General features: G+C 44.8%; 1 protein-coding gene across 1 annotated transcript in view; it reads left to right on the top strand.

Moving 5' to 3' along the window:
• LOC145357476 (integrin alpha-E-like) overlaps nt 1-24,610 on the top strand; it is a 453,795-nt gene that overhangs the window by 372,071 nt on the left and 57,114 nt on the right. Inside the window, exons 31-32 of the mRNA XM_080210848.1 lie at nt 5,662-5,728; nt 20,029-20,115. Of these exons, the coding sequence (XP_080066974.1) occupies nt 5,662-5,728; nt 20,029-20,115 (154 nt within the window). The remainder of the gene's footprint in view (nt 1-5,661; nt 5,729-20,028; nt 20,116-24,610) is intronic.

Here is a 24,610-nt window from a genome sequence, read left to right as displayed (position 1 = left end):
GACCCATCATCAACTGTCAAGAAAAAAAAGTCCAGAATAAACTGCATAAAATACAGGATGCCTGGCTAAGCGCCAAGGCAGATGAGATACAGGGATACGCTGACAGAAAAGACCTGAAACGGTTCTATGAAGCCCTCAACACTCTCCACAGACCTCCAACTCTCATTACAGAGAGGGCTCAGATCCTGCAGAGATGGGTTGAACACTTTGAAGCCGTCCTCAACTGATCGTCATCTATTAATGATGAGAAAATAGACAGGATTTCCCAGGTCAATATCAGCAGCGCCATGGGTGACCCACCAGTAGTAGCCGAAGTCACGAAAGCTGTCAGCCAGCTATCCAGTGGCAAAGTCCCGGGGCAGATGACATACCAACAGAGATCTACAAAGCTGCTGGTCCTGTACTTATCGAGAAGCTCACCGAGTTGTTCTAGTCCTTTTGGAAGCAAGAATCCATTCCTCAGGAACTTAAAGATGCTTCCATCGTACACCTCTACAAGAGGAAGGACAATCAGCAAGTATGCGACAGCCACCGAGGAATCTCGCTGCTCTCCATCACAGGAAAAACCCTCGCAAGAGTCCTGCTAAATCGTCTGGTCACTCATCTGGAGCTGGGCCTGCTTCCCAGAGTCACAGTGTGGCTTCCGCAAAGGTCACGGTACCATTGACATGATTTTTGCTGCGCATCAACTTCAGGAGAAGTGTCAGGAGCAGAATCACAAGCTCTACACAATCTTTGTTGACCTCACAAAATCCTTCCTCACTGTCAGCCGACAAGATCTGTGGAGGATCATGTCAAAGTTTGGCTGCCCCCCCAAATTCATTCTGATGGTACGCCAGTTCTATGATGGCATGATGGCCAGAGTACTGGATGACGGAGAATCCTCTGAGGCATTCCCAGTCACCAATGGTGTCAAACAGGGCTGTGTGCTCGTCCCCACACTGTTCAGCATGATGTTTACTGCCATGCTGAATGATGCCTTCCAGGACAGTGTTGAAGGAATCAGCCTCAAGTACAGAGTGGATGGAAAGCTTTTCAACCTGAGGAGACTTCAAGCTATTACCAAAGTGAAGGAGAGTGTTCTGAGAGATTTCCTCTTTGCCGATGGCTGCGCCCTGTATACTGGCTCAGAACGTGGAGATGCCGGTGTTGGACCAGGGTAAACACAGTAAGAAGTCTCACAACACCAGGTTAAAGTCCAATAGGTTTATTTGGCATAAACCTGTTGGACTTTAACCTGGTGTTGTGAGACTTCTTACTGGCTCAGAGCCAGAGATGCAAGTTAGTGTGGACAAATTTTCCATGGCTTGTGACAATTTTGGACTCACCATCAACATTAAAAAGAGCGAAGCCATGCACCAGCCCGCTCCTCATGCACCGTACACAGAACCCATAATCACAATCAAAGGGCAGAAACTACAGGCAATGAACCAGTTCACTTATCTTGGCAGTACCCTCTCCCAAGCAGTGACTATTGATACAGAAGTTAACTGCAGAATAGCAAAGGCAAGTTCTGCTTTCGGTAAACTGCGCTCCACTGAATGGGAACGTCAAGGAATCAGCCCAACAACAAAACTGAAGGTCTACAGCACCGTGGTACTCACTACCCTCCTGTATGCCTGTGAAACGTGGTCTGTGTATCAAAGGCATGCAAGACAGCTCAATCATAGAACATAGAACACTGTGGCACAAACAGGCCCTTCGGCCCACAAGTTGCGCCGATCATGTCCATACCTACCAGGCCATAGAACTATCTGTAACTCCCAATCCCATTAAATCCCATGTACTCATCCAGAAGTCTTTTAAAAGACCCCAGCGAGTTCGCCTCTACCACCGCCGACGGCAGCCAATTCCACTCACTCACCACCCTCTGAGTGAAAAACTTACCCCTAACACCTCCTCTGTACTTGCTTCCCAGCACCTTAAACCTGTGTCCTCTCGTAGCGACCATTTCAGCCCTGGGAAATAGCCTCCGAGAATCCACCCTATCTATTCCTTTATTTTATAAACCTCTTATCAGGTCGCCTCTCAACCTTCGTCTCTCCAGGGAGAAGAGATCTAGCTCCCTCAACCTATCTTCATAAGGCATGCCTCCCAATCCAGGCAACATTCTTGTAAATCTCCTCTGCACCCTCTCAATTGCTTCCACATCCTTCCTGTAGTGAGGCGACCAGAACTGCGCACAGTACTCCAAATGGGGTCTGACAAGTGTCTTATAAAGTTGCAGCATTACCTCCCGATTCCTAAACTCAATCCCTCGACTAATGAAGGCCAGTACACCATACGCCTTCTTGATCACATTCTCCACCTGTGAGGCCGATTTAAGAGTCCTATGGACCCGGACCCCAAGGTCCTTCTGCTCCTCAACACAGCTAAGACTCCTACCCTTGATATTGTACTCCTTCATCCCACCATTTCCACATGACTTGCCTTCGCAGAATATTACGCATCAGATGGCAAGACGAAGTACTAGACACTGAAGTTCTCTCTAGAGCAAGTCTACCATCAGTCCACACACTGCTGATGACAGTGCAGACCCAGTGGGCAGGTCATGTCATCCGTATGCTAGACGAGCGTGTACCCAAGCAGCTCCTTTTTGGGGAACTCTCTGCTGGAAGACGCTTGCCTGGAGGGCAGAGAAATGTTACAAAGACATACCGAAGACCTCCCTGAAGTCGCTTGATATTGACACGACCACCTGGGAAACGCTGGCACAAAACTGCCCTACCTGGCACTGCCTCATCCACAAAGGCTGTCAAGCTTACAAAGCAAGGTGCATTGCTGAAGCACAACTTAAGCGCGAGCTGAGCAACTCCAGAGCCACCAGCGCAACAACTACAGTGTCTACACAAGTCTGTCCAATATGTGCCAGGACATTCCGTGCCCGAATTGGCCTGATCAGTCATCTTCAAAATGTCTAATGGTGTCGAGGTCCTCATCGACGACGATGGACGAACAACACTATGGCTTGGCTGAAAATGGTGTGTGATGCTAAAAGTCAAATTCACACCTGGCGTCAAGCAGTTTGGTATCTTCCCAGCCACTTTTTCCTGGCGGGAACCACTTCATGTCGGTTTTGGCCACGAAATCTATTACCATAGATTTCAATATCATTAGTGAGTTTGGTATGGCTGATCCCCCCCCTCTCCTGGATGCTTCCCAATTCCCTGATCGCATTGATGTGAATCACAGATGCCCTTTGAAAGTCTGGGCCAGGCTCAACGGTAATGAAGAAGAGCGAGCAAATGTGTTATGACCCAGGCGAAAAACTCCAAGGTGTTTTATGAAGTCAGCCTAACCCAAAGGTTTTGCAATTTGAAGCTTCAAGAACGCTCAAGAAACCAAGACAAATCAGCAGTGTGTACAATTTACAAGATGACTGCAGGAACTTAACAAGATTCTTTAGGCAGCGCCTTCCAAATCCATGACTACTACCATCTACAAGGACAAGGGCAGCAGATATATGGGAACACCACCACCTGGAGGTTCCCCTCCAAGTCACTCACCATTCTTACTTGGAAATATATCACCATTCCTTCACTGTCACTTGCCAAAATCTTGGAATTCCCTCCCTAACAGCACTGTGGGTGTACCTAAACTTCAGGGATTCAAGAAGGCAGGGATACACTGTGGGTGTACCTAAACTGTCTGGAATTGTGGTGCAGGCAGGCAGATTGAATTGAGGCATTCAAGAGGGCAGTAGATGATTATTTGAATGGAAACAATATGCAGGGTTACAGGGCACTACATCACAATTCATCTTTGGAGAGCTGGTGCATACAGAATGGGCCAAACAGCCTCCTTTTGCACAGTAACAATTCTGTGATACTTTTCTCCACCAATGGCATTCTTGTCCTGTGGCCATACCTACACCATAAGGACCGCACCTGGAGGATTGTGTGCAGTTTTGGTCCCCTTACCTCAGAATGGATATTATTGCCAGAGAGGGAGTGCAATGAAGGTTCACAGACTCGTTCCAGGGATGGCAGGACTGTTTTAAGAGACCTGGGGCAAACTGGGCCTGTATTCTCCAGAGTTCCGCAAAATGAGAGGTGATCTCATTGAAACCTACAGAATACTTAAAGGAATAGAAAAGGTAGATACAGGTAAGGTAGAATCATCGAGATATATAGCATGGAAACAGGCCCTTCGGCCCAACTTGTCCATGCCACCTTCTTTTTTAAAACCCCTAAACTAATTCCAGGCCAAGATTCCTGAGGCAGCACTTTCCAAACCCATGAATACTACCATCTACAAGGACAGGGGCAGCAGTTATTTCCCTTGGATGGGGAGTCTAGAACCAGGGGGCACAACTTCAAAATAAGAGAGAAAATGAACTTTAGATTGTGATGAGGAGAAATTTCTTCGCAAAGAATCTTTGGAATTCTGTATCTCAAAGGGCAGTGGAAGCTCAGTCAGTGAGCATGTTCAAGGTAGAGATTAATAGATTTCTGAGTAACAATAACATAATGGGTTAGAGTCATCGAGATATATAGCATGGAAACAGGCCCTTTGGCCCAACTCATCCATGCTGACCACATTTCCTAAGCTGAACTAGTCCCATTTACCTGTGTTTGGCCCATATTCCTCTAAATGTTTTCTATCCATGTACCTGTCTAAATGTCTTTTAAAATGTTGTAATTATACCTGCCTCTACCACCTCCTCTGGCAGCTTATTCACTATGCACACCACCCTCTGTGTGAAAAAGTTGCCCATTAGGTCCCTTCTAAATCTTTCCCTCTCACCTTAAACCTATGCTCTGTAGTTTTGGATTCCCCTTTCCTGTGGAAAAGACTTTGGCTATTCACTTTATCTATGCCTCTCATGATCTGATAATCTTCTACAAGGTCATCTGTTATCCTCCTATCCTCCAAGGAAAAATAGTCCTAGCCTGGAATTTAAACTTTCCAGTCCTGGTAACCTTCTTGTAAATCTTTTTGCACCCTTTCCAGTTTAATTACATCCTCTCTATAGGAGGGTGACCAGAATTGTACACAGTACTCCATATATGGCATTACCAATGTCTTGCACAGTTGTAACATAATGTCCCAACTCCTGTACTCAATGCTCTGACCGATGAAGTAACACCACTTTCAAGGACCACTTTCGAGGCCTCTCTGTTCGACAACGCTCTCCAGGTCCCGACCATTAACTGTGTAAATCCTGCAAATCTGTCAAAATGCAACACCTCACATTTATCTGAATTAAACTCTATCTGCTGTACCTCAGCCCACTAGCCCGGTTGATCAAGATCCTGTTGTAGTCTTAGATAACCTTTTTCGCTGTCCACAATTTTGGTGCCACTCACAAACCTACTAACCAAGCCTCCTATATTGTCATCCAAGTCAGTTATATAAATGACAAACAACATGGGTTATGGGGATAGTGTGTATAAAAAAATTGAAGTGTCTGATTACCCATGATCATATTGATTGGTGAAGCAGGTTTAATGAGCTGAATGGTCTACACCTGTTCCTATGTTCACTTCCACCTTGTCAAAGGCATTTAGGAATGGGTAATACCTATGACTCTCATCTTCCAGAAATGAATAAAAAGGATCATCAATGGTGTATGTTTTTCTGTGGAGTCAGTCTGCTATGTGTAATCAACACCAATGTAAAAAGTATTCCTAATTAATCAAGATGTTCCATTTATTACAGAAATCAAATAACTAAAGTTGATATTCGCAGTGATGATGTGGACGAGACTGTAAAGTTTAATTTCCAGGTATGGTGTCGTACGTTTACCCCTTTGATTAACACAATCACAGCTTTGTTATACTCATTAAAGTTCACTGAAGATTGCCAGGTTTTGTTGTCACATTTAAACATAAAACATTTTCCTCAATGTGATAACTCAATTAAATTCATTCAGCAAACATTGGTGAATTTAACCATTTTGAATGTTAAATGCTAATATTCTGAATTTGGCACGAGTTTGGTTTGGAGCTAATCCAATGGTTTTGGTTATGAACTGTTTTGGTTGGTTTCGTTATGGTTAGGCTAACATTATTATACGACAGAACTTTTTGCTCACTTGTCCACATGTCCATCATTGATCTGTTGAAATGTTCCAGTGAAGCCCAAAGCAAACTGGAGGAACAGCACCTGATCTTCCGATTGCAGTCTTGGTGTCCTTATCTGAGGAACTTAGAATATTACAGCGTAGTACAGGCCCTTCGGCCCTCGATGTTGCACCAACCAGTGGAACCAATCTAATGACCCTCTAACCTAAACTATTCCAATGTTATCCATATGCCTATCCAATGACCATTTGAATGCCCTTAAAGTTGGCGAGTCCACAACTGCTGCAGGCAGGGCATTCCACGCTCTGAGTAAAGGACCTACCTCTGACATCTGTCCGATAATTATCACCCCTTAATTTAAAGCTATGTTCCCCTCGTGTTAGCCATCACCATCCGAGGAAAAAGGCTCTCACTGTCCACCCTATCTAACCCTCTGATCATCTTGAATGCCTCAATTAGGTCACCTCTTAACCTTCTTCTCTCTAACGAAAACAACCTCAAGTCCCTCAGCCTTTCCTCATAAGACCTTCCCACCATACCAGGCAACATCCTGGTAAACCTCCTCTGCACCCTTTCTAATGCTTCCACATCTTTCTTATAATGCGGAGACCAGAACTGTACGCAATACTCCAAGTGCGGCCGCACCAGAGTTTTGTGCAGCTGCAACATGATCTCACGCCTCTGAAATTCATCCCTCTACCAATGAAAGCTAACACACCGTATGCCTTCTTAACAACATTATCAACCTGGGTGCCAACTTTCAGGGATCTCTGCACGTGTACACCGAGATCTCTCTGCTCATCCACACTACCAAGAGTCTTTCCATTAGCCCAATACTCGGTAATCCTGTTACTTGTTCCAAAGTGAATCACCTCACACTTTTCTGCAATAAACTCCATTTGCCACCTCTCAGCCCAGCTCTGCATCTTATCTATGTCCCTCTGCAAACTATAACAAACATCCTCACTATTTACAACTCCTCCAATTTCAGTGTCATCTGCAAATTTACTAACCCACCCTTCTACGCCCTCATCTAGGTCATTTATAAAAATGACAAACAGCAGTGGCCCCAAAACAGATCCCTGTAGTATACCACTTGTAACTGAACTCCAGGTTGAATATTTCCCATCAACCACCACCCTCTGTCTTCTATCAGCTAGCCAATTCCTGATCCAAACTGCTAAATCACCCTCAATCCCTAACATCCTTATTTTCTGCAGTAGCCTACCATGGGGAACCTTATCAAACACTTTGCTAAAATCCATGTACACTACGTCAACTACTTTACCCTTATCCACTTCTTTGGTCACCTTCTCAAAGAACTCGATAAGCTCTGTGAGGCACGACCTCACAAAACCATGTTGACTATCCCTAATCAAATTGTTTCTCTCTAGATGATTATAAATCCTATCTCTTATAATCCTTTCCAAAACTTTGCCCACAACAGAAGTAAGGCTCACCGGTCTATAATTCCCAGGATGGTCTCTACTCCCCTTCTTGAACAAGGGGACATTTGCTATCCTCCAGTCTTCTGGCACTATACCTGTGGCCAATGATGACATAAAGATCAAAGCCAAAGGCTCTGCAATCTCCTCCCTAGTCTCCCAGAGAATCCTAGGATAAATCCCATCCGGCCCAGGGGACTTATCTATTTTCATACTTTCAAGAATTGCCAACACCTCTTATGTACCTCAATCCCTTCTAGTCTAAAAGCCTGTATCTCAGTATTCTCCTCGACTAGGTTGACTTTTTCCCGCATGAATACTGATGAAAAATATTCATTTAGTGCCTCTCCTATCTCTTCAGGCTCCATGCACAACTTCCCAGTACTGTCCCTGACTGGTCCTAATCTTGCCCTAATCAAGATTATTCCTGACATACCTATAGAAAGATTTAGGCTTCTCCTTGATCCTACCTGCCAAAATCTTCTCATGTCCTCTTCTGGCTCTTCTTAACTCTCTCTTTTGTTCCTTCCTGGCTAATTTATAACTCTCCAGTGCCCTAACTGAGCCTTCGCGTCTCATCTTTACTTAAGTCTCCTTCTTCCTCTTCACCAGAGATTCAACTTCCTCAGTAAACCACACTTCCCTCGCTCGACCACTTCCTCCCTGCCTGACAGGTACATATTTATCAAGGACTCGCAGTAGCTGCTCCTTGAACAAGCTCCACATTTCAGTTGTTCCCAGCCCCTGCAGTTTCTTACTCCAACCTACGTATCCTAAATCTCGCCAGTCGCCTCATAATTTCCTTTCCCCCAGCTATAACTCCTGCCCTTCGGTATATACCTATCCCTTTCCATCACTAAGGTAAACGTAACCAAATTGTGGTCACTATCACCAAAGTGCTCACCTACCTCCAAGTCTAACACCTGGTCTGGTTCATTACCCAGTACCAAATCCAATGTGGCCTCACCTCTTGTTGGCCTATCTACACACTGTGTCAGCAAACCTTCCTGCACACATTGGACAAAAACTGACCCCTCTAATGTACGCGAACTATAGCTTTTCCAATCAATATTTGTAAAGTTAAAATCCCCTGTAACAACTACTCTGTTACTTTTGCTCCTATCCAGGATCATCTTTGCAATCCTTTCCTCTACATCTCTGGAACTTTTTGGAGGCCTATAAAAAACTCCAGCAGGGTGACCTCTCCTTTCCTGTTTCTAATCTCAGTCCATACTACCTCAGTAGACAAGTCCACATCAAACGTCCTTTCTGCCACCGTAATACTGTCCTTGACTAACAATGCCACGCCTCCCCCTCTTTTACCACCTTCTCTGCTCAGACTGAAACATCTAAACCCCGGAACCTGCAACAACCATTCCTGTCTCTGCTCTATTCATGTCTCCGAAATGGCCGCAACATCGAAGTCCCAGGTACCAATCCAGGGTGCAAGTTCACCCGCCTTATTGCGTATGCCCCTAGCATTAAAGTATACACACTTCAAACCACCCTCCCACCTGCCAATACACTGCTGCGACCTAGAAACCTTGTCCATGACCTCCCTATTCTCAACCTCCTGTACATTGGAGCTACGATTCAGGTTCCCATCCCCCTTCTGAATCAGTTTAAACCCTCCCAAAGAGCATTGGCAAATCTTCCACCCAAGATATTAGTACCCCTCTGGTTCAGGTGCAGACCATCCCTTTTGTAGAGATCCCACCTTCCCCAGAATGAGCCCCAATTGTCCAGGTATCTGAAACCCTCCCTCTTGCACCATCCCTTTAGCCACGAGTTCAAACGCTCTCTCTCTCTCTATTCTTCTCCTCTCTATCCCGTGGCACAGGTAACAAACCAGAGATAACAGCTCTGTTTGTTTCAGCCCTAAGCTTCCACCCTAACTCCCTGAATTTCTGCCTTACATTCCCATCCCTTTTCCTACCTATGTCATTGGTGCCTATGTGAACCACGACTTGGGGCCAGTTCCCCTTCCCCTTAAGAATCTCGAACACACAATCGGAGACATCACAGACCCTGGCACCTGGGAGGCAACATACCAACCGCGAGTCTCGCTCGTTCCCACAGAACCTCCTATCAATCTCCTTAATTATGGAGTCGCCAATCACTAAACCTGTACTCTTCTTCCCCCTTCCCATCTGAGCATCAAGGACAGACTCTGCACCAGAGACCTGTACCCCATGGCTTACCTCCTGTTGAGTTGTCCTCCCCAACAGCATCCAAAACAGAGTACTTGTTTTGCAGAGGAATAGCCACGGGGGATCGCAGCTCTGACTGCTTCTTATCCCTTCTAGCAGTCACCCACATATCACTTTTAGCAGTAGCTATCTCTCTGTAGCTTTTATCAATAGCTGCCTCTGTTTCCCGAATGATCCTTAGTTCCTCCAGTTCCAGCTCCAGGTCCCTAACACAGTCCTCAAGGAGATGGAATTGGATGCACTTCCTGCAGGTGTAATCAGCCGGGACACTACCAGTGTCCTTTACCTCAAACGTCCCACAGGAGGAACATCGCACTGCCTGCACTGCCATCCCTGTTACGTCTCTTACCAAGAACAAAGAGAAAAGGGAAAAAAAACTTAACTGCTCTCACTCTGAGTCTTTGTTTTAGGTTAGAGGAGGGGGGAGGGTGGGATACTCTACACATATAGAGTATCGGGATTCCTCACTGTTCCAATTTATGTGGGGGAGGAAAGAAAACACCTCCTAGGCCTCCCCGCGACCTCATTCCGGTTTCCAGTTTTAACTTAAACAAAAAACTCCACTGAAAAAGTTAGTTAAAAAAATCAAGCTAGCGTACTCTCAGCACTCCTCTCATGAATCGCTCCCTCTCTGCTGTGCTCCGATGGAACAATGAGGTCAATCCTCTAAGATGAGTAACTTTTAAAGAGAGAGAGAAAAAAAACACCTTCCCAGGAAGGATGTCCTTGCTATAGAGGAAGGACAGCGAAGATTTACCAGGCTGATTCCTAGGATGGCAGGTCTGTTATATGAGGAGAGACTATGTCGGTTAGGATTATGTTCATTAGTGTTTAGAAGATTGAGAGGGGATCTCATTGAAACTTATAAAATTCTAACAGGGTCAGACAGGGTAGATCAGAAAGAATGTTCCCAATGGTGAGGGAGTCCTGACCTAGGGATCACAGTTTGAGGATAAGGGGTAAACCTTTCAGAACTGAGGTGAGGAGAAATTTCTTCACCCAGAGGGTGGTGAATGTGTGGAATTCACTACCGCAGAATCGAGTTGAGGCCAAAACATTGTCTGATTTCAAGAAGTATTTAGATGTAGCTGTTGGGGCTAAAGGGATCAAGGGATATGGGAGGAAGGCAGGATCAGGATTTTGAATTTGATGATCAGCCATGATCAAAGTGAATGGCAGCGCAAGCTCAAAGGGCCAAATGGCCGACTCCTACCTCTAATTTCTATGTTTTCATTTTTGGGCACTTTACAGACTAAACCGGACTAAACATTAAGTTCAACAACTTCAGAGCGTGAAATCTCTCCTCCATCTCCACGCTATTTCCTTGTATTTCAAAGCACAAAGAACAGTAGAACACAGGAACAGGCACTTTAGCCCTCTAAGCCTGTGTCTATCATGATGCTCTAACTTTAAATAAAACCTTTAGCCCTTAGCCTGTATCCCACTATTTCCTTCCTATTCATTTACCCAGATGCTTCTTAAATGTTGCTAATGTGCCTGCTTCCTCCACCTTCTCTGACAGCACGTTCCAGGCACCCACCATCTCTGCATGAAAAATGTCCCCCACACATCTCCCTTAAACTTTCCCCCCTCACCTTGAGCCTGTGCCCCCTTGCAATTGACATTTCCACCCCTGGAAAAGCCTCTGACTATCCACCCTGTCTATGCCTCTTTTCATTTTATAAATCTCTATCAGGTGTCCCCTCAGCCTCCATCTTCCCAGTGAAAACAATCCTCTCCTTATAGTCAACACCCTCGAGACCAGGCAACACCCTGGTGAATGTTTTTTGAATTCTCTCCAAAGCTTCCATGTCCTTCTGAAAGTGTGATGACCAGAACTCCACGCAGTATTCCAAATGCAGCCTAACCAAGGTTTTATATAGCTGCAACATGTTTTCTAATAAGGGAAAAAGGAATAAAAGATGAAGATAGATTTTGATGAGGGAAAAATTGAAGGAGGTTCAAGTGGAACATAAATGCCAGCATACACCGATCGGACCAAATTATTTAGAACATAGAAAATCTACAGCACAAACAGGCCCTTTGGCCCACAAGTTGCACTGAACATCTCTACCTACTAGGCTTACCTATAACCCTCAATCCTACTAAGTCCCATGTACTCATCCAGAAGTCTCTTAAAAGACCCTATCGAATCCACCTCCACCACCACCGTCAGCAGCCGATTCCACGCACCCACCACCCTCTGAGTGAAAAACTTACCACTAACATCTCCTCTATACCTACTCCCCAGCACCTTAAACCTGTGTCCTCTTGTGGCAGCCATTTCAACCCTGGGAAAAAGCCTCTGAGAATCCACCCGATCAATACCTCTCAACATCTTACACACTTCTATCAGGTCACCTTTCATCCTTCTTCTCTCCAAGGAGAAAAGACCAAGCTCTCTCAACCTATCCTCATGAGGCATGCCACCCAAACCAGGCAACATCCTTGTAAATCTCCTCTGCACTCTTTCAATGGCTTCCACATCCTTCCTGTAATGAAGCGACCAGAACTGAGCACAGTACTCCAAGTGGGGTCAGACCAGGGTCTTATAAAGCTGCAGCATTATCTCCCGACTCCTAAACTCAATTCCTCGATTGATGAAGGCCAGTACACCATACACCTTCTTAACCACATCCTCTATCTATGAATCCGGACCCAAGATCCTCCTGATCTTCCACACTGCTAAGAGTCTTACACTTAATATTATATTCCTTCATCCCATTTGACCTGCTGAAATGAACCACTACGCACTTATCCGGGTTGAAGTCCATCTGCCATATGTCCGCCCAGTTTTGCATCCTATCTATGTCACGCTGCAACTTCTGACACCCCGCCAAACTATCCACAACACCTCTAACCTTCATGTCATCAGCAAACTTACCAACCCATCCCTCCACGTCCTCATCCAGGTCATTTATAAAAATCACAAACAGCAAGGGTCCCAGAACACTGGGGCACTCCACTGGTGACCGACCTCCATGCAGAAAAAGACCCATCCACAACCACTCTCTGCCTTCTGCAGGCAAGCCAATTCTGGATCCACAAAGCAATGTCCCCTTGGATCCCATGCCCCCTCACTTTTTCAATAAGCCTTGCATGGGGGCATCTTATCGAACGCCTTGCTGAAGTCCACATAAACCACATCTACCGTCTTCCTTCGTCAATGTGTCAGTCACATCTTCAAAAAACTCAACCAGGCTCGTAAGGCATGATCTGCCTTTGACAGAGCTGTGGTGACTATTTTTGATCATACTATACTTCTCGAAATGTTCATAAATCCTGTCTCTCAGGATCTTCTCTATCATTTGTTTTTATGCAGTATATCCTGGGGGGACCAATCAGGAGCAGAGGGTGGGGATCACTCTGGTGAGCTTGGATTTCTGTTCCAGAACTTTCTCGGGAGCTGGCTGCAGTCACAAGGCTGCACATCTCTATATAGCTGTTATCTGTAAATAAATATGTTGTTATTTTTCCCTTAATAGTGAACAAGAATTATTACATTGGTAAAAGTGAACCTCAAACTTTGGGTACATAGTTTCCATTGAAGTTGAGACAAAGAAAAGTACAAAAATGCCCCTATTTGGACAGAAGGATCTTTTTGAAAGGCAATCCTCCTGAATGTGTGTGGGGCCTAGGCTTGCCATTTGCTTCGCCATCTTAACCCCAGCATGCCCGACACCAAGTCATGCAGTGAGGTTGTTGAAATCATAAAGTCACATTTTCATCTGAAACCATTAGTAACATTGCAGAGATTTAGGTTTAATTCAAGGGAGAGAGCCCCACAGAAAACTATTGTGATTTATATCTCCAAAGCAAACTTTGGAGCCACTTTGAATGGTATGGGGGATGAATAATGAAGCCATTCAATGGAAGCAGAGGCAGATATAAATTTGAAGTGAGCGTTGGGATTAGTGCTGGCAATGGAGAACACTGAAAAAGGTGCACAAAAGTTACAAAGTTAGGGTGGGAATCTGTAGTCCACAGTGACACTAAAAATGAAGATGTAACGGTAAAGCAGGAACCAGATTCAGCCATAAATAAAACAAGAAAATTTAGAAGAGAAAATCAATAAACAAAGATTGAAGCAGAATCTACCATTGTGAGGGCTCCCATCCCCTGAATCCTGCACTTATAAAGAGATTGAATGCTTTTTTTTTCTATCACAGGCATTGGTGCAAAATCAAGTCTACCTAGTAGTCAATTAAGTACAGTGTCACAAGTGTAAAATGTGGCAGAAGCTAGCACCAGTGACGCTCCCTGTTTAATATGAAAGTGGGCAAGACAGCTCGCAATGCTGTAATGCTCCTGGTAAATGGAAAGTCTCTTAAAATGAAAGTAGACACCAAGGCCTCTGCTATGGTGATAGGTCAACATATGTTGAGAGAAGGAACCCAGCCATTGAATTTGAAAAGTACTGCAGCAAAGTTAACAACTTACACAGAAGAAATTATCCACAACAAGTACCTGCACTCTCTGGGCTACTCAGCTTCCAGTAATAATAGTGTCAGGCCAAGGACAAAGCCTTCTGGGTCATGATTGGCTTAAGGAAATAAGTTAAAATGGACTAAGATCTCCCAAGTGCTGGAAGGAGCATTGCATGATGAAGATCCATGATAGTATCTTCAGTGACTAGTTAGACAAGATAAAAAGTCTGCCGGCGAAAATCTGTGAATCCAGAGGTGACCTGTGAGAAAAGGTGGATGCTGAATTAAAGAGCTGGGAAGAATTGGGCATTATCCAACCAGTTCAGGTTGTGGAATGGGCAGCTTCCAGAGCCTCATGTTGAAGCCAGGTGGGACTACCTGCATTTGTGGGGACTACAAATTAACAGTTAATCAGACTGCCAAGTTAGACAAATATCTAATCCCAGCAGTTGAAGACCTGTAAGCAAAACTGGCCAAAGGTCAGTCTTATGCAAAACTGGATAGGAGTCGCACATATTTTGGAATTGCATAAAACACAGGTGAGGCCACAATTGGAGTATTGTGTGCAACTCTGGTCACCGCATAATTGCTCCGGAGATAGTGCAATGCATGTTGTCAGGGCTAGAAAAGTTTAGCTATAAGGAGAGATTGGATATCTGGAGTTATTTTCCTTGGAACACTGAAGGCTGAGGGCTGACTGAGGGCTGACTTGATGGAAGTGTACAAAATTATGAGAGAAAGTGATAGAATGGACAGGATAAAATTGTTTCTCTCGCTGGAGAATTCTAGAACCAACGGGCATAAGTTCAACATAAGTGGCAGAAGTTGTAGAGGGGACATGAGGAAGGACAGCTCCTTATCCACTCTGTCCATGTCTCCCATAATCTTGTACACCTCAATCAGGTCACCCCTCAGCCTTCTCTGCTCCAATAAAAACAATTCAAGCCTATCCAACCTCTCTTTATAACTTAAATGTTCCATCCCCGGCAGCATCCTGGTGAATCTCCTCTGCACCCCCTCTAGTGCAATCACATCCTTCTGATAATGTGGCAACCAGAACTGCACTCAGTGCTGTAGCTGTGGCCTCACCATAGTTCTATATAACTCCAACATGACTTCCCTGCTTTTGTAATCTATGCCTCGATTGATAAAAACAAGTGTCCCATATGCCATTTTCACTACCCTACTAACATACCATTCTGCTTTCAGAGATCTATGGCCAAACATTCTAAGGTCCCTTTGTTCCACAGAACTCCTGACTTCATGCCGTCCATTAAATACTTCCTTGTCAGATTATTCCTTCCAAAGTGTATCACCTCACTTTTCAGGGTTAAATTCCATCTGCCACTTTTCTACCTATTTGACCATATCTAATTGTATCCCAAGACACTCCACCTCACTGTTAACCATCCGGCCAGTCTTTGTGTCATCGCAAACTTACTAATCCTACCCCCACATAGTCATCAATGTTGTTTCTGTAAATGATGAATGAAAGGGGGCCCAATACAGATCTCTGTGGTACGCCACTGGACTCTGATCTCCAGTCACTAAAGCAGGCTTCTGTCATCCCCCTCTGTCTCCTACATAGAACATAGAACACTACAGCACAAACAGGCCCTTCGGCCCACAAGTTGCGCCGATCATATCCCTACCTACCAGGCCAATCTATAACCCTCAATCCCATTAAATCCCATGTATTCATCCAGAAGTCTCTTAAAAGGCCCCAACGAGTTCGCCTCTACCACCACCGACAGCAGCTGATTCCACTCACTCACCACCCTCTAAGTGAAAAACTCACCCCTGACATCTCCATCTCCTACAACTGAGCCAATTTTGAATCCATTTTATCCAATTATCCGGTACCCAGTGTGTATTTACCTTTACTCACGCAGAGGGTGGTGACTGTCTGGAGCAAGCTGCCAGAGGTAGTAGTAGAGGCATGTACAATTTTGACTTTTAAAAAGCATTTAGACAGTTACATGGGTAATAAGAACATAAGAACTAAGAACAAGAGTAGGCCATCTGGCCCCTTAAGCCTACTCCACCATTCAATAAGATCATGGCTGATCTTTTTGTGGACTCAGCTCCACTTACCCCCTGCTCACCATAACTCTTAATTCTTTTACTGTTCAAAAATTTATCTATCCTTGCCTTAAAAACATTCAATGAGGAAGCCTCAACTGCTTCACTGGGCGGGGAATTCCACAGATTCACATCCCTTTGTGTGAAGAAGTTCCTCCTCAACTCAGTCCTAAATCTGCTTCCACTTATTTTGAGGCTAGCCCCGAGTTCTAATTTCCCTGCTTCTATCTTATCTATTCCTTTCATAATTTTATATGTTTCTATAAGATCTCCCCTCATTCCTCTGAATTCCAATGAATATAGCCCCAGTCTACTCAGTCTCTCCACATAAGCCAACCCTCTCAACTCCAGAATTAAGCTAGTGAATCTCCCCTAGACCCCTTACAGTGCCACTATATCCTTTCTCAAGTAAGGAGACCAAAACTGTGCACAGTACTCCAAATGTGGCCTCACCAGCACCTTATACAGCTACAACATGACCTTGCTGTTTTTAAACTCCATCCCTCTAGCAATGAAGGACAAAATTCCATTTTCCTTCTTAATTACCATCTTAGTGTCATCTAGGAATTTTGACACACTACACATGGTCCCCAACTCCAAATCATCTATGTAAATCGTAAACAATTGCAATTCCAACACTGATCCCTGAGGCACATCACTAGTCACTGATCGCCAACCAGAAAAACACCCATTTACCCCCGCTCTTTGCTTTCTGTTAGTTAACCAGTTATCTATCCATGCTAATACATTACCCGTAACACTGTGCACCTTTATCTTATGTAGCAGTCTTTGGTGCGGCACCTTGTCAAATGTCTTCTGGAAATTCACCGTCTTTGCATACAAGATGATCAAAGGATTGGATAGGGTGGACAGTGAGAGCCTTTTACCTCGGATGGTGATGGCTAACACAAGGGGACATAGCTTTAAATTAAGGGGTGGTAATTATAGGACGGATGTCAGAGGTAGGTTCTTTACTCAGAGGGTAGTAAGGGCATGGAATGCCCTGCCTGCAGCAGTTGTGGACTCGCCAACTTTAAGGGCATTCAAATGGTCAGTGGATAGGCATATGGATAACATTGGAATAGTTTAGGTTAGAGGGTCATTGGATTGGTTCCACTGGTCGGCGCAACATTGAGGGCCGAAGGGCCTGTACTGCGCTATAATGTTCTATGTTCTATGTTCTACCACATCCACAGGTTCCCCATTGTCCACTGCATGTGTAGTATTCTCAAAGAATTCCACCAACTTAGTCAAACATGACCTGCCCTTCATGAATTCATGCTGCATCAATGGGACAATTTATATCCAGATGTCTCGCTATTTCTTTCTTGATAGATTCAGAGTAAGATGGGTATAGAGGGATATGAGCCAAATGTGGGCAATTGGGATTAGCTTAGAGGTTTAAAAAAAAGGGCAACAAGGACAAGTTGCACTGAAGGCCTTGTTTCCATGCTGTAAACCTCTATGACTCGATGACTATGACTCTACAAGTCTCCCATGTGGGATCTTATCAAAGGCCTTGCTGAAATTCATTTAAACTGCATAAACTGCATTGCCCTCATCTACACACCTGGTCACCACCTCAAAACTCTTAAATTAGACAACGCTTCCTGAGGTTATATCATGATAAACGCACAAAGGTTTGTTCTAGTTGTCAGCCTGATCTACTTTCAAGAGGAAAATGCATAGTCTGCTGTAAGGACTGCGACAAGCTGTAGTGTACCTTGATGATGGTACCTTGATGATGTTCTTATAACTTGATCAACAGAAGCCAAGCACCTAGCTAACTTAGTGGAGGTGCTAAAGGGATTCCAAGAGGCTGTAGTTTGCCTCATTAAGGAGAAATGTACTTTTCAAGACACTGAGCTAGCCTACCTGGGGTACTGTGTAGATGCACAAGGATTACACCTATGGAAGACAAGGCCAAAGCCATAAAGGAGGCACCGGTCCCCAAAAACACACCAAAGCTCAAGTCATTTTTACAAATGATGAATTACTCTTAACATATTTTACAGAATTTGTTGACGCTATTGACCCCTGGCATAAGCTGCTAAAGAAGCATCAGTGTTAGTTTTGGAAGATGCTCCAGAAAGAAACTTTTAACAGAGTAAAGCTTTGATGCATTATTCAAAATTTGTACATTTTGACCTGTCTAAGAAATTGGTATTAACCTGCAATGCTTCTCCACATGTCGTTGGCACCATTTTGTCCCATGAGATGGACAATGGACCTGAAATGCCAATAACGTATGTCTCAAGAACCCTCTCAGAAGCTGAAAAAGATTACTCGCAAATTGAGAAAGTAGAATTATCAATTAATTTTTGGTGTCAAGAAATTCCACCTGTATTTGTATGGTAGGCACTTTACAATTGTTTCTGTTCACAGAGAAAGAGACTGTTCACCTGCTGCAAGTGTGGAAAGGGATTCATTCAATCAACCCACCTACTTACTTACGATAAAAACACTTCATGCAACAATAGCTTTGCTCTGTTAAAACTCCTTTATGGCTTTGGCCTTGTCTTCCATGGGGTGTAATCCTTTGTTTCTGATCACAAATTACTTCAGTGTCTTTTTAATCAAATTGGCAAGACTTCAGTGATGGGCTTCATCTTCTCCACCTACAAATATACCTCCAACCACTGACTGGAACATGTACTGTGAATGGCAGATGCACTCAGTTAACTACCTGTGCAAGAGCATTGTGGGAAATTGTCATGGCATTGAATTTCTTAGACATGAAACAGATCAATACTGGACCAGTGGAATCCACTGCTGTCCAAAGCGAGGTATAGGATACTGATGGATTGGGCTAATAAGCCAGCTTCAGAAGCGATGAAACTTTTTTTATACAAAAAGATTAGTTGAATTATCAAGGTGGCATCATGCTTTGGGGAGCAAGATTAGTTGTCCCTGTATCAGGAATGGGGTTGCTGGCAGTTGAATTGTGCAGTGCCCATCTGGGTATATCTAAGATGAAGATGCTTGCCAGGTGTTATGCCTGGTGGGTTGACATTAATGCTGACATTGAGAGCCTGTTGCAACAAAGGTTGCCTGCTGCAACTCCACTGCACCCTTGGGAATGGCTTGGCTGGCAATGGGTACGGGTCCACATTGATTATGTTGGTCCATTCATGGACACAATGTTTTTGCTCCTTGTTGATGCACATTCAAAATGGTTGGAAGAGTTTGAGGTGAAGTCTCTGACATCACATGCTACAGCTGCAAAATTGCACCAGTGTTTTTCCATACGTGGAATACCAGAAGTCATATGTCTGATAATGGAACAACATTCACAAATGCTGAGTTTCAGAACTTCACTGTCCTCAATGGTATAAGCATATTAGGACTGCACCTTATCACCCAGCATCAAATGGACTGGCTGGATGACCCATCCAAACCTTTAAGTCTTGCTTTAAGAGGCAGTCGGGGGGACTTTGGAGACCAAAATCTCACGATTCCTTTTTGGCTATAAAACTACTTCACATACAACAACAGGAATCCCACTGGCAGAATTGTTAATGAGCCATTGAGTCAGAACTAGACTGAACCTCATGTTTCCAACTCTGCAGGGGAGGGTAGAAGCCAGCCAAAGCAGCCAGAAGACAAACCATGATTCCTGTCAGTCAGCTTGGTTACATAGAATTCCTACAGTGCAGAAGGTGGCCATTCGGCCCATTGAGGCTGCACTGACAACAATCCCACCTATGAATAAACGTGTTGTTGTGTTTTCTCTTAACTGGTGAACAAGAATTAATACAATAACTATGTATTCTCAATATTGCCAGGATATTAATTGCCTTTCTTCAATAAAATCTAAATTTGTCTGTTCCTGCCACAGGTCACCATGGACAACCCTTACAATGCTTCGGTATATCTAATAATATCAATTCCAGTGAAAGTACAGGATCAGCAAATACTCCACCTGGTAATACTGAATTTAATCTGATTCAATTCATCTATCACTTTTAACAATGTCAAAAGGAGTGTGCTGAATTGCTTTTTAAATATGGCACCAGGATCTTCAAACTACCAGCTGAAGAGAGTGGAGGTCGGCCTGGGTATGATGCTGTGTTGGAGAGTTGATGCAGACCTGATGGGTTGAATGGCCTCTGTCTGCACTGTCAGCATTCTATAGATTCTAATTAACATATGTGCCACAAAAATGCCAGGCAATGACCAACTCTAACAAGAGATATCTAACCATTGCCCTTTGACATTCAATGGCATTATCACCGCTGAATCCCCCGCTATCAACAGCCTGGAAACTGAACTGGACTAGCGACATCAATACTGTGGCAACAAGAGCTGGTCAAAAGCTAGGAATCCTAGCTTTCGTAAGTTGTAAGTAACTCACCTCCTGACTCCCTAAAGCCTGTCCATCATCTACAAGTCGCAAGTCAAGAGTGTGATGGAATATGCCCCACTTGCCTGGATGACCACCAATGCATCCATAATTTCTAGAGCCACTTTCTTAAGTACTCTAGGATGTCGATTATCAGAGCCTGTGGATTTAACCATCTTCAATTCCTTCAGTTTTCCCAGCACCATTTCTCTACTAATATTGATCTTCCTCAGTTCTTCCCTGACACTATATCTTGCCTTCTGCAACATTTCTGGTATCTGATTTATGTCTTGTAAACACAGTAAAAAGTCTGACAACACCAGGTTTTAGTCCAACCGATTTATTTGATAGTACACTCACTAGTCCAACACCGGCATATCCACATCATTCTTTTTGTGAAGACAGAACCAAAGTGTGTATTCAGTTGCTCAGCTATTTCTTTGTCGCCTATTATACATTCCCCCATTTCTGTCTCTAGGGGACCTACATTTGTCTTTACTATCCTCTTTCTCTTCACGAATCTATAGAAACTCTTAGTGTCAGTCTTTATGTTCCCTGCAAGCTTACTTTTGTACTGTATTTTCCCCTTCTTAATCAATCTCTTGGTCATTTTTTGCTAAATGCTAAACTGCTCCCAGCTGGGTGCAGCTTCAACAACACACAAGAAGCTTGACACCATCCAGGACAAAGCAAACCAGTTGATTGTTATCCCTTTCCACAAACCTTCAATCCCTCCATCACCAATGAGCAATGGCAGCCTGGAGCACCATCTTCATGATATACTGCAAGAACTCACCAAAGTTCCTTAGGCAGCATCTCCCAAACCCGTGACCACTACCATTGAGAAGGACAAGAGTAGCAGATATCTGGGACCACCACCACCTGTAGGTCCCTCTCCAAACACTTACCATCCTGACTTTGGAAATCTTCAGTATTGCTGGTTCAAAAACCTGGAGCTCCCTCCCGAACAGCACTATGGGTGTACCTACACTACACAGACTACAACTGTTCAAGAAAGCAGCTATCTTCCCAAGGACAATGAGGGATGGGCAATGCTGATCTAACCAGTGACATCCACATCAGACAATTTAATTTAAAAAGGCATTCAAAAGATGCATGCAGTCCAGATGACGCTGAAAAATAATCTCTTCTAACGTCTGGTGGTGAGTGTCTGGAACAAGCTGCCAGAGGTAGTTGTAGAGGCGGGTACAATTTTATCTTTTAAAAAGCGCTTAGATATTTATATGGGTATGGTGGATATAGAGGGATATGGGCCAAATGCTGGAGAGTCTGCAGAAGGATCTAGATAGGCTGGGCGAATGGGCCAGGAAATGGCAAATGGAATTTAATGTTGGTAAGTGTGAGGTGGTCCACTTTGGTAGGAATAATGGTAGGAAGGATTATTACTTAGGTGGAGAAAAACTGCAGCAGGCGATGGTGCAGAGGGACCTCGGGGTCCTTGTGCATGAGCCGCAAAAACCCAGCTTGCAGGTGCAGCAGGTGGTCAGGAAGGCGAATGGGATGCTGGCCTTCATCGCGAGGGGGATTGAATATAAAAGTAGGGAGGTCTTGCTGCGGCTGTATAGGGCATTGGTGAGGCCGCAGCTGGAGTACTGTGTGCAGTTTTGGGCGCCGTACTTACGCAAGGATATTTTGGCCTTGGAGGGAGTGCAGAGGAGGTTTACTAGGCTGATGCCAGAGTTGAGGAGGTTGAGCTATGAGGAGAGGCTGAATAGATTAGGCTTGTACTCGTTAGAGTTTAGAAGAATGAGGGGAGATCTCATTGAGACGTATAAGATGATGAATGGGATGGATAGGATAGAGGTGGAGAGACTCTTCCCGCTCAGAAAGGATAGTAGGATGAGGGGGCATAGCCTCAAGATAAAGGGGGGGCGGTTTAGAACAGAGTTGAGGAGGAACTTCTTCACTCAAAGGGTGGTGAATCTCTGGAATTCTCTGCCCGTTGAAGTGGTGGAGGCTGCCTCGCTAAATATTTTTAAGACGCGGGTTGATGGGTTTTTGATGAGAGAGGGGATTAAGGGTTATGGGGAGAGGGCGGGAATGTGGAACTGAGCCACGACAGATCAGCCATGATCTTATTGAATGGCGGGGCAGGCTCGAAGGGCTAGTTGGCCTACTCCTGCTCCTATTTCTTATGTTCTTATGATTTTACCTGTAGGAAGTGTGTACACTTGCAGCTTCTAGAGAAGCGTGTTAAGGAGCTGGAGTTGGAATTGGAGGAACTCCGGATAATTCGGGAGGCTGAGGCAGACATAGATAGGAATTACAAGGAGATAGTCACTCCTAGAAATGAGTCTTGGGTAACTGCCAGGAAGAGGGGAAAGAAGCAATTGGAGGGACAATCCCCTGGGGCTGTTCCCCTCCAAAATAGGTTTTCTGTCCTGGAGGCTACAGTTGAGGAGGTATCAACTGGAGATTGCCAAAGGGAGCAGGTCTCTGGAGGTGAGCCTGTTGTGAAGGCTCAGGTGGTTAGGGGTTGTAAAAGATTGGGCCAAGTGATTGGGGACTCCACAGTTAGGGGGACGGATAGGAGAGTCAGAAGTAATGGTAGGGACTCAGGGCTGGTGTGTTGCCTCCCAGGGGCTGGGGTCCGGGATGTTTCAGAGAGGGTGTTTAGGACTCTTAAGGGTGAGGGGGATCAACCCCAAGTCATAGTTCATGTGGGGACGCATGACATAGGGAGGTTAAGGGAAGGGGATATTAAGCAGAAATCTATGGAGTTGGGGTGGAAACTTAAGGCCAAGTCGGACAGGGTGGTTATCTCGGGACTCTTGCCTGTGCCACGGGATAGTGTAGAGCGGAACAGGGAGAGGGAAAGTTTGAACTCGTGGCTGAGGGAATGGTGCAGGAGGGAGGGGTTCAGGTTCTTGAGCAATTGGGGCTCATTCTGGGGAAGGTGGGACCTCTACAGGAGTGATGGTCTACACCTGAATCAGAGGGGAACCAGTATCTTGGGGGGAAAATTTGCTAAGGCTATGCAGGAGGGTTTAAACTGATTCAGAGGGGGGGTGGGGTCTTGAGTAGCAGGGGTGAAAGTGACGGGGACACAGATGGGCACTGCAATGCACGGCATCGTGGGGGTGAAGTGGAGCAGGGTTTGAAATGTGTATACTTTAATGCGAGGAGTATTTGCAATAAAGTGGATGAACTTGCAGTGTGGATCAGTACCTGGGACTTTGATGTTGTGGCCATTTCAGAGACATGGATAGAGCAGGGTCAGGAATGGTTGTTGCAGGTTCCAGGGTTCAAATGCTTCAGTCAGAGTAGAGAAGGAGGTAGAAGTGGGGGAGGGGTAGCATTATTAGTCAAGGATTGTATCACGGTGTCAGAGAGGAAGTTTGATGAGGACTTGTCTGTTGAGGTAGTATGGGCTGAGGTTAGAAATAGGAGAGGAGAGGTCACCCTGTTGGGAGTCTTTTATAGACCTCCTGAAAGTTCTAGAGAGGTTGAGGAAAGGATTGCGGAGACGATCCTGGATAGGAGTGAAAGTAATAGGGTAATTGTTATGGGGGACTTTAACTTTACTAATATTGATTGGAATAGCTATAGCTCTAACTCCTTAGAGGGGTCAGTTTTTGTACAAAGCGTGCAGGAGGGTTTCTTGACTCAGTATGTTGACAGGCCAACTAGAGGTGAGGCTATATTGGATTTGGTGCTGGGAAATGAGCCGGACCAGGTGCTAGACTTGGAAGTTGGTGTGCATTTTGATGATAGTGACCACAATTCGGTTACGTTCACCTTAGTGATGGAAAGGGATAGGCAGGAACCTCGGGTCAGTAGTTTTAGCTGGGGGAAGGGTAATTATGAGGCTATTAGGAGAGAATTAGGAAGCATAGGTTGGACTAGGAGACTACAGGGTCTCGGAATGTCCGAAATGTGGAGTTTTTTCAAGGAGCAGCTACTGCGAGTCCTTGATATGTATGTCCCTGTCAGGCAGGGAGGTATTGGTCGAGCTAGGGAACTGTGGTGCACTAGGAAAGTTGATTCGCTGGTTAAAAAGAAAAAGGAGGCCTATGTCCGGATGAGACTTGAGGGCTCAGATAGTGCACTAGAGAGC

The sequence above is a fragment of the Carcharhinus amblyrhynchos genome, chromosome 23 (genome assembly GCF_965287045.1).
Source record: "Carcharhinus amblyrhynchos chromosome 23, sCarAmb.v2.hapA, whole genome shotgun sequence".
In the NCBI taxonomy this organism is placed as follows: Eukaryota; Metazoa; Chordata; class Chondrichthyes; order Carcharhiniformes; family Carcharhinidae; genus Carcharhinus; species Carcharhinus amblyrhynchos.
This window is presented reverse-complemented; position numbering and strand designations above follow the sequence as displayed.